An 11,617-nucleotide genomic window follows, 5' to 3' on the forward strand; every position below is an offset into this window, starting at 1 on the left:
CTTATTGTCGAAAAATAAATTGATATAGTAAAATTGCTCTAATTTTCATCAACTTGAAAAATGCTTTCGATACAAATACGCCTGAAGACAAGTAATACATAAATGTTTTCCGGTTGCGCATGCGCGATTGGACAGGAAGTTTTTGGCCAAAATGGTGGGTAGGCAAGCTGATTTAACTGTCAAAATCAAATTTGCGTGTAGTTGATACCAGTTGATTGTAATATTCATTAAATTATTTGTCATGCTGCTTAATGTACTTTGATCAATATTTCACTGTATACTATGTTTGTTTGCAGGCGGACTTTTTGAAAGGTCTCCCATCCTACAATGAGAGTAATTTTGCTAAATTCCATACTGATTCGGGGTGCAAAACCAGCGTATGTATGAACATTAGAATTCTGTACAGTTTCTTACTATAGTTTAGATGTAAGTTAACATGCACTATACTATGTTTCTTGTGCAGCATTCCGCATGCTTAACGTCTCGCTGTTTCAATGCTACTGGAGAACGGTACGGTACAAGTCACTTCGCTAAAAATGGTCCACAAGAAAAGAATAAGAATGGAAGTTGCCAGGAAATACTTTTTAAGATATCATCATTAACAGCTCTTGGAGCACCTTTCGAATTCACAATTTTTCTAGCCAGTTTAGACTCAGCTATAGACAGTAGCGGCATCAATACTTCATGGGTTTGTAAACACAACATTCTGCCATCATCCATGATGAATGTTACTACTAAAAACTGTCCAGGATGATTGTCTATTGTCCAGGACAAGACATGTTTAACAATTAAGTCATTGCCATTCTGATGTTACTAACTGCCTTAAGGGGCCAGTACGTTGACTAGTTGTTCTGTAGCATTGTCTACAAACAATAGCCAATAAACCGATGCAAGGCTATCAGTACTCTTTACGTATTGTTTTGCATAATTATGTAGATATGATATTACAACTGCGACAGTGAGGTACATGACAGTATAGCTTTACATATCAAAGTGACTGTATTTGCTAGCTCTCCGAAGTGCTTTGATGACAACATGTGGAGCAAGACAACCAATGTTGACAAGGGATAAATATGCAAATACAAATATATATATAGTTTTTCATGTTAACTTAAACATTTTATGACATATATTTATCTAATTGTGTAGATTTAAGAGCATGTGCATTCTGAAATATTTTGAATGGACTTTGTAAGATGTGGCAATGTGGCAGAGGTACAGGGTGGCTACTAAGTTTCCACCCTAACAAACTAGGCTGGAATTTGTGCCTGATCATAGCCCACCAATGACTATTACGAGTTATGTCCCTCGTACAGACCAATCAGATTCCACATCTCACATCACTTGCATTTGCTTCAAACATGATCTGATCGATAATCAAAATCTGTATTGTAATAAATCAGGCCTTTTCTCGCGAAGTGCATCAACTCTTTTGGGGACCTTGACTAAAAACATGAAAGTATTTGGAAAATATTTGTCAACGCCAAGTTGACGATAGACATGCTTTGCAAATCCTGCAGTCGATCAAACTCTGCACGTTGAAATTGTTATTTACGAACCAGATGTCTAGTTCCAAGCCCAATTTTGATTGGACTATGCATGGACTGTTAGTCCAGCCAAAATGTAACTTCAGAATTCCTGCCTATTCATGACAAACTGTGGCAAGGTATCTCAGTAGGCTAACACTATAAAATTGGCATTAATCCAGACTACAAGCAGCCACAAACACACACGTGTGCATGCATGTTGCTATGTTAGTGCAATAATCTTGGGCGGGACATTAAACCCCAGTTCACCTCATCTCTAATCTAATCAGGCTGGCAGTTAGTATTCTGTAAGAAAATATCTGGAGCTTTCTCATAAATTTGACCCTAATTAAGACATGGCCCATGTGAGATATTAAACGCAGCACTTGGGTTGTTGGCTTCGCTGAGCAGACCTCTTTGGTTTTGTTTGAGAATTGAATCATGGATGAACTACATGTGTGAAATTATTTCATGCATTATTTATGAACACCCAATGCCTAATTTAAGCATTCTTGCATTGAATGCAATGTTAAGTAATGTCGAAAACAAGAACATTGTGGGATAAACTATGTACTGTCGAAATCAAGAACATTGTGGAATAAGCTATGTACTGTCGAAAACAAGAACATTGTGGAATAAACTATGTACTGTCGAAATCATTGTTGTAGTTTAGTGAAAATTACAACATTAATTCATTTGGCTTAGCTATATACCTAGACTAACATTTAGTCTATGAAAAGAAATCCCAATTTCAAACCCAAAATAATTATTTTTCCCAATTTGCCAGCCAAGGGCTGTTTACATGGATAATTCAGAAACGGAATGCAGAACCAAGCAAAAGGCTTTGTCACCGTATACTTATTACATGTTTTACTTAACTTTGATGTCTGCCACAAATCCACTAAGATGAACTTAGCACATGTATACTAGGAAAATAATTGATCACAGAAAGCAATCATTTATTAAATCAATTGATTCAAACAGTATTGACATCAGGATCAGGTTAAGTTCTAGCTCTTGGTATGTCTGTTTGGGCTAAATATGACCAGTTGTGAAACATGTCAAGAAACTCATGTTGTACATTTGGGAAGAAAGTCGGATGTTTCCACATATTATCATCCTTGAAGCTATTTGGACATTGCAAAACATTGCAACCAACATAATTTCTGAACAAGCCGTCTGTGCTAAACATTATTAAGATAAATATTAAATGATAAAAACTCTACCTACCGAATTATCTCTTGGATCCATGTTACCTGAAACAAGTATTATTTCTTTTGGCTTTAACTAGTGAAAATGGGTAACTAGTTGCTGGTGTTGGATCCCTGTATTTAATTCGTGATAATTTTCGGTGGCACCACAAACATACATATTTATTACCTTTTCTTGTGTGATTTTTCCGTAGATTGGTAGACCTACCGTGTACATCTCAACCAAAGACTATCCCTCTGAGCAAGGTAAGCTGCTTCTGCTGGCTTTCAAGAACAAATCACATGTATCCATTTGTGGAATTTGCGCAGGCTTTGACACAATAAACATTACTGGTTCCAGCAGAAGTTTTCAGTCAGTAAGTTAAGTGAAGTCATCGTGGTCATGCTGTCAAAGCCATTAGCATGATGAGAACTGATATGCATGCATCTAATTATTTGAAGATGTATTGTTAGAGTTTACCTTTTTCATGGTTGTGTGTGAATTTACAAATACAATCTACACTGCTGCTTCATACTTGAAAATTACATTTGTCTTGGAAAAACTTGATATATATTTTTATGCTCAATGACTCAAAAGTTTAAGCATGTATACATATTGTTCATCTATTCCAGTTCATTATCTTCCTCTCTTTGTCATGTCGATACCACTGAGAAGATGTTATGTTAATTTCAGTGATCACAACGGAGAAGACCAACATCCTCCTCCGCTATCTTCACCAACAGTGGGATAAGAAGGTATGTCACATTCAAGTATAAAGACAGGGTTAGGCTATGGATCATCCGAGATAGGAGTGAGGTCAGTAGGGACAGACTGGGGTATGACTGGTACAGACAAGGATCATGCGTGTGCTCACATTTCACATTGCATAAGAATTTTTTCAGATGTTAAGAGGTGAGAACAAGTTATGGTATTATGAAACGTTATCAATATATCAAAGTTAAGAGACAGTAAGTTAACAGCGGAAGCAGTACTAGGGCAGATGGTTGAGAGAGGAAGAGGTAGAGTTATAGCCTGGTTTAGAGGAGACAGAATAAGATAGTGGTCAGGAGAGAGAAGAAGAGATAAGGTTATAGTCTGGATTAGTGGAGACAGAATAAGCTAGGGTTCAGTAGAGAGAGGAAGAGATAGGGTTATAGTCTGAATTAGTGGAGACATGATAAGATAGTGGTCAGGAGAGAGAAGAAGAGGTAGGGTTATAGCCTGGATTAGTGAAGACAGGATAAGATAGTGGTCAGTAGAGAGAAGAAGAGATAGGGTTATAGCCTGGATTAGTGGAGACAGATTAAGATAGGGGTCAGCAGAGAGAGGAAGAGATAGATTTATAGTCTTGATTAGTGGTGACAGAATAAGATAGGGGTCAGTAGAGAGAGGAAGAGATAGGGTTATAGACTGGATTAGTGGATGTGATGATGTGAGAGAAGTTTGAAGAAAACCTAGTCTAGAGAAGTACAAGTAGAGCATATAAGAATGATAAAGGCTGTGACTTTTGAGATTTTGTGTGTTCTCTGTTGGGGATACAACAATTTTAGTACTGGATGAATTATTTTCAATATGGCTGTGATTACACTTGGGTAGGTCTACAGAGTTATGTATTTTCCAGAATGCCAGCAAGAAGAGAGACTCTACCAGGGCCAGTCTTGAGACCCCAGAGGGCAACTCTCCCAGTAAGATGCCACGGTTATCATCCACTGATGACAACTCCTAGTGCTGCCTGTGTATGTGTGGTAGGACAACTGCAACACATCAATGTTCTCAGCACTGCCTCGTGGAGCAAACACTGTCGGTTGTCTGTGTCGGAAGATGGATTTTTGGGAAGTTGTATTGAAATATGCCTGTTACAGTAATGACTGGTCAGGCATACTGGGCATTAAGATGGCAGCAGGAAGTTGCCATAGTGTTGTGTATTTGATGATGTTTAGTTGAGTGGGGGACAAGTGTTTGATGTCACATGGACATGGAAGTTAAAAAGTCTGGAGCTCCACCAGAACATTTTAATTAAGCAGTGAGTGTATAGGATCTGGCAGGTTTGGACAGGATTTAAGTGAATGTTGAATGGAGTTCAGCATGAGCTGTTTTTACCTGATCTTATTGCTTCAAAGTTGCGCCATTCTTCTTTCTTTGTAGTGCTGACAAATACCCCACTTGGTCTCTTTTCTGTCTGAAGCTGCCATACTGGCAACATGTTGGTGTATTGCATTCGTGGTAATGTGAGATCCCTATATAATCAGCAAGAATTGTATACGGTTTCTCAAGATGCATGTCATCAGTTTTACATAAAGTTTTTAAAGTTAATTTTGCAGAACACGAACCTGCAATGAGTTAAGCTTTGTGTTTGGCTGTTGAAATATAAATAGTCAAAGCCGGTCAATTTTTATATCAAATTTAAAAATCAACCAGAAAGTTATACCTCCTAACATAATTGTTGCTGAAAACAGGGTGATATGTATGTTATTCATTTACCCCAGACCTCTGAGATCTGAGTTTGCGAGACTAAATGTGTTCCGCTTGTTGGATGGAGCAACCTCATGGCGAATGTCAGGGATTCTTTCATTTGTTTAATGATAGTGTGGTGAAAATAAAACCTTGACTGAGGAATATTAATGTGTACTGGCTCTTATTATGATTTTCATTGTAAATATCTTTGTATATATTTTCTTTGTACATATTAATTCTGTATTATTTGTCCTGTAACAGATGTTTGTTTTAGACCAGGAACATGAACATTGTATGTTACAAAGCATGGCAACATGTAGAATAACAATTCCCACCAGTGTTATCAACTAGCTGTCTGTTGTAGCATTTATCAGGAGGTAGCAACAAGCAGCCCCTATCTCATTCCAACCCCAATGTTACTTGATCAGGAACTTGGATTATGACCACAGGAAATCTGTTCCAATCTGTTTGGAGGTAGCCTCATCCTAAATATCTATTCTATCCCAGCCCAAATTGTGTAGTAAGTACATAAGTACATAAGTGATCTATGACAGTTCATGATGTCAGTGACCTCACGTTCTTTGACCAGTCAATGAGAGCCTGTTGGTGTCTGTATACCAGTCAATGTGGGCCTGCTGGTGTCTGTATACCAGTCAATGAGAGCCTGCTGGTGTCTGTATACCAGTCAATGAGGGATTGCCATGTCTGTATACCAGTCAATGAGGGATTGCTGGTGTCTGTATACCAGTCAATGAGGGATTGCTGGTGTCTGTATACCAGTCAATGAGGGATTGCTGGTGTCTGTATACCAGTCAATGAGGGATTGCTGGTGTCTGTATACCAGTCAATGAGGGATTGCTGGTGTCTGTATACCAGTCAATGGGGGATTGCCATGTCTGTATACCAGTCAATGTGGGCCTGTTGGTGTCTGTATACCAGTCAATGAGGGCCTGCTGGTGTCTGTATACCAGTCAATGGGGGATTGCCATGTCTGTATACCAGTCAATGAGAGCCTGCTGGTGTCTGTATACCAGTCAATGAGGGCCTGCTGGTGTCTGTATACCAGTCAATGGGGGATTGCCATGTCTGTATACCAGTCAATGAGGGCTTGCTGGTGTCTGTATACCAGTCAATGAGGGATTGCTGGTGTCTGTATCCCAGTCAATGTGGGCCTGCTGGTGTCTGTATACCAGTCAATGAGAGCCTGCTGGTGTCTGTATACCAGTCAATGAGGGCCTGCTGGTGTCTGTATACCAGTCAATGAGGGCCTGCTGATGTCTGTATACCAGTCAATGTGGGCCTGCTGGTGTCTGTATACCAGTCAATGAGAGCCTGCTGGTGTCTGTATACCAGTCAATGAGAGTCTGCTGATGTCTGTATACCAGTCAATGAGGGCTTGCTGATGTCTGTATACCAGTCAATGAGAGTCTGCTGATGTCTGTATACCAGTCAATGAGGGCCTGCTGGTGTCTGTATACCAGTCAATGTGGGCCTGCTGGTGTCTGTATACCAGTCAATGAGGGCCTGCTGATGTCTGTATACCAGTCAATGAGAGCCTGCTGGTGTCTGTATACCAGTCAATGAGGGATTGCTGGTGTCTGTATACCAGTCAATGAGGGCCTGCTGGTGTCTGTATACCAGTCAATGTGGGCCTGCTGGTGTCTGTATACCAGTCAATGAGGGCCTGCTGGTGTCTGTATACCAGTCAATGAGAGTCTGCTGATGTCTGTATACCAGTCAATGAGGGCTTGCTGGTGTCTGGATACCAGTCAATGAGGGCTTGCTGGTGTCTGTATACCAGTCAATGTGGGCCTGCTGGTGTCTATACCAGTCAATGAGGGCCTGCTGGTGTCTGTATACCAGTCAATGAGAGTCTGCTGATGTCTGTATACCAGTCAATGAGAGTCTGCTGATGTCTGTATACCAGTCAATGAGGGCTTGCTGGTGTCTGGATACCAGTCAATGAGGGCTTGCTGGTGTCTGTATACCAGTCAATGTGGGCCTGCTGGTGTCTATACCAGTCAATGAGGGCCTGCTGGTGTCTGTATACCAGTCAATGAGAGTCTGCTGATGTCTGTATACCAGTCAATGAGAGCCTGCTGGTGTCTGTATACCAGTCAATGAGGGCCTGCTGATGTCTGTATACCAGTCAATGAGGGCTTGCTGGTGTCTGTATACCAGTCAATGTGGGCCTGCTGGTGTCTGTATACCAGTCAATGAGGGATTGCTGGTGTCTGTATCCCAGTCAATGAGAGCCTGCTGGTGTCTGTATACCAGTCAATGAGAGCCTGCTGGTGTCTGTATACCAGTCAATGAGGGCCTGCTGGTGTCTGTATACCAGTCAATGTGGGCCTGCTGGTGTCTGTATACCAGTCAATGAGGGCCTGCTGGTGTCTGTATACCAGTCAATGAGAGTCTGCTGATGTCTGTATACCAGTCAATGAGGGCTTGCTGGTGTCTGGATACCAGTCAATGAGGGCTTGCTGGTGTCTGTATACCAGTCAATGTGGGCCTGCTGGTGTCTATACCAGTCAATGAGGGCCTGCTGGTGTCTGTATACCAGTCAATGAGAGTCTGCTGATGTCTGTATACCAGTCAATGAGAGCCTGCTGGTGTCTGTATACCAGTCAATGAGGGCCTGCTGGTGTCTGTATCCCAGTCAATGAGAGCCTGCTGGTGTCTGTATACCAGTCAATGAGAGCCTGCTGGTGTCTGTATACCAGTCAATGAGGGCCTGCTGATGTCTGTATACCAGTCAATGAGGGCCTGCTGATGTCTGTATACCAGTCAATGAGAGCCTGTTGGTGTCTGTATACCAGTCAATGAGAGCCTGTTGGTGTCTGTATACCAGTCAATGAGGGATTGCCATGTCTGTATACCAGTCAATGTGGGCCTATATTGCTAAAAGTGGCGTAAAACCATACTCACTCACTGTATTCCAGTCAGGGGGAACCTTTTTGATGTCTTTATTCCAGTTAAATGAGAGCCTTCTGATTCCCTTGTGCCAGTCACATAGGAGCCTACTAGAGTCAAAATATCCAGTTTGAATGAGGGCCTGCTGATGCCAATACTGGTCAAAAAGATCCTTTCACATTCACTTTTTACACAACTGATATTGAACAAGCATGTGCTTAGCTGAAGCTCATCTACCAGAATCATATTGATTCTGGCCACATTTATCTAACTAAATTTGAGGATTGACCACCAGGGAAATAGGTTGCTAAACCTGACCATGGACAGCAGATCCAGAACATATCACCTTCCCTGATGAAGCTGTTCTCTCTTCAGTTGCTGACAACCTATTCAAGCCTGTCACTGGTTACTCCCATTCTATTGAACTCTCTTATCATAGGCTCTTTCAGTAAAGGGTCCATTCCCCTTGGAACCTGTCTCTCACAGCATTGGCTCCCCATCCTGATCAAGCCCATTCAAGAATCTCTTGTCAGTTGCTTCCTTCCCATTGAAGGTTGTCTGTCAGAGCACCACAACCTCATCCAATAACTCTATAATCAGTGGCACATGTCGAATGTGAAGCCTTTAGGCCAAGTCTACTGTCACCCATCCAGGAAATTAGAACGATGTGTTCATTGGATCAGACATTGATTGGCCATGTATATATATATTCACATTGTTCGGTCTATCAGTTACTGTTATGATTGCTTACAATTTGTTAAATTTCATTTCTGCCAGAAACATGCGATTTGTATTGTAATCATATGTAAATTCTTTCATTTACTTGTATTGTGCTGTCTCTGTCACCATTAAAACTCTCTGTAAGATGGGAATGTGTTTGTCATCTTGTTGATTGTACACAAGTAAACAATGAAAGACTACACAATACTGGATACTACCCATGTTAGTACATGAGCCAAAGTAGACATTTGTTTGGCTGTCAGTGGCCATATACAGTTTTTTTTGCACATTGGAAAGGACCTGGTTTTATGCCGCTTTTAGCAATAGTGTGTGTGTGTGTTTGTGTGTTTGTTTGTTTGTTTGTTTGTTTGTTTGTTTGTTTGTTTCACATATTGTACCCATGTTGGGAATCGAACCCGGGTCGGTGGCATGATGAGTGAACGCTTAAACCACTAGGCTACCCCACCGCCCATATATACAAGTAATCAATTATTATACACAATGATGAAAGTCAGTTTGTTGAATATATCTGTAATAATCGTATCAGTGGACCATTCTCAGGGTGAGTGAGACTGATTATTGCTTAAAGAATATTAGCTTAGGTTAAGGACTTGCTCGATTTAAATACATATTAAAAAAAGGCTTCCTGAACTTTGGCCTTTTTGACACGTTAGCCTTATCTATGCATGTAGTGTTGTCATTAGTTCAAAACATGAACTGTTAAATTCTCATTCATATGCACACATCTGATAAATATGTAGTGTTTTGTAAAGGTTTTCCTAATTTCTTAAAGTATGCATATTCCATAGCCCAAAGTGGCCATCATACCTTGTCCTTTCTTCCTTGATCAGACTCGCTGACTTGGTTGATGAATGTCATTGATCCCAATTGCAAGGATCAATGCTCATGATATTTATCACTGGATTGTCTGGTCTCCATTATTTACACAGACCACCGTCATATAGCTGGAATATTGCTGAGTGTGGTGTTAAACAACAAACCAAACCAAAACCTTTCTACCTTCTGTGCAAGTAGGGTAGGATACAGGATTAAATGTTCATTGAGTTGCTTCAAATAAGTCTCTTGAACAAATACAATAATGTGCTCAGAACAATTAATCTTTTTAGCTGACAGTTCATAAAGTGAGTGAGTGAGTGAGTGAGTGAGTGAGTATGGTTTTACGATGCTTTTAGCAATATCACGGCGGGGGACACCAGAAATGGGCTTCACACATTGTACCCGTGTCGGGACTCGAACCCGGGTCTTCGGCGTGACGAGGGAACACATTAACCACTAGGCTACCCGACCGCCCCCAGTTCATAAAGAAGTCTTCTGAAAGACAATGTGTCAAATGCCTCATGCCCCGATCTGGTAGTAACATATTGATGGTATGAATTCATGTCACATCTCAGACATGTAAAGATCAAGGGTAGTATAGGTCTTCAGCAACTCATGCTTGCTGTAAAAAGGCGACTAACGGGATCGGGTAGTCAGGGTCGCTGACTTGGTTGATGCATGTCATCATATCCCAATTGCGTTGATCGATGCTCATGATGTCAAGCACTGGATTGTCTGGTCCAGACTTGATTATTTACAGACTGCAGCCATATAGCTGGAATATTGCTGAGTGGGATGTTAAACAACAAACAAATGTTACACACGATTTGGTTACTTTTGAAGGTCAATGTAATTCAGTAGACCTCTGAACAAGGTACAGCTTGTGTCTCCCTAATGTCAACTTTTGTACAAGGTCAAGGTCACATTATGAAACAGGCTCAAACCTCGGGAAATTTGGGTTTATTGATGACAAAGAAAGGTATTTTCCAAGCATTTAAGATAAACTATGAATAACCTCGTCCTCACCTGTGCATGTGTCATGGTTTATCTAATGTCAAGGTCACTTTAGTCATGGTCATTCACTCATGATATGACTTGTAAATAGTTTCATTCAGAAAGTAGATGTCCACATTAGTCTGCACCTACTCTGTTGTACTGCATTAGACATCAGGGATCACAAATTAATATAGATATTGGTGAGGATTGCCTTACATATAAAGTCCAAATGGTTCATGATACTTTTCTTGTGGAAAGTTTTTGGGTATTCAGGAACGTAGATGAACAGCTTTTGTTGCGCATGTACTAATAAAATAGATACCAGTTACACAGATGAATGACTCTTTGAAGTTACAGATCTGCTGCGCTAACTGACATCTCTGAGGCAGTCGTTGTAAAATAATGTTACAAGAATCACACGTTGAAAATGAATGGAATGGAAGGATTATAAACTGAAATGATTGCTTAGTCACTGTTAATGTTTTTGTTCTCATGGTGCACATACAACGGTTCACGCTATGATAATTCATGTCTCGCTGTATCGTCATGTAAATAAACTTAATGTATTATCCACATCAACGATTGTTTCCAAGCATAAATTTATACTTCCTTGCTTCGATAAAATGAACCAGTTACCAGTGTCTGTTCAATGCTGGATAGGCATTTATCATATCTCCATGTCAGAATGATAAGACCTGATTGCTCCATGTGATCTTGATAAAATATCCCGCTTTGGAGGGGAATAAATTTCTGAGCGAGGAATAGAATCGGCTCGTGGTATAAGACCTAATGGGGCCTTTACACAGGATGGCGACCTTCGTGCCTCCAGTGTGCGACCATAAAATTTGCCAGGTCGTCGTTGGAGGCTCAAAGGAGGCAGAATGGTTGCCTAGGTCGTTCCAAGGTGGTACACGGGATTTTCAGACATCGCCATGGACGCCATGGTCGCCGTGAATTTTTGAACATGTTCAAAACAGTCG

The 11,617-nt window shown here is 40.8% G+C and overlaps 1 protein-coding gene across 1 annotated transcript; it reads left to right on the forward strand.

Annotated features, from left to right (window-relative positions):
* Positions 1–113: 113 nt before the first annotated feature.
* LOC124123949 (DET1- and DDB1-associated protein 1-like) lies at positions 114–8,950 on the forward strand. The gene is made up of 5 exons (XM_046487157.2): positions 114–154; positions 297–377; positions 2,932–2,983; positions 3,411–3,472; positions 4,339–8,950. The coding sequence occupies exons 1-5, from the start codon at positions 152–154 to the stop codon at positions 4,441–4,443; spliced, it is 303 nt and encodes a 100-aa protein (XP_046343113.1). The 5' UTR covers positions 114–151; the 3' UTR covers positions 4,444–8,950.
* The last annotated feature ends 2,667 nt before the right edge of the window (positions 8,951–11,617 follow it).

Source organism: Haliotis rufescens, unplaced genomic scaffold (genome assembly GCF_023055435.1).
Source record: "Haliotis rufescens isolate VD_foot unplaced genomic scaffold, xgHalRufe1.0.p SCAF_1, whole genome shotgun sequence".
NCBI lineage: Eukaryota > Metazoa > Mollusca > Gastropoda > Lepetellida > Haliotidae > Haliotis > Haliotis rufescens.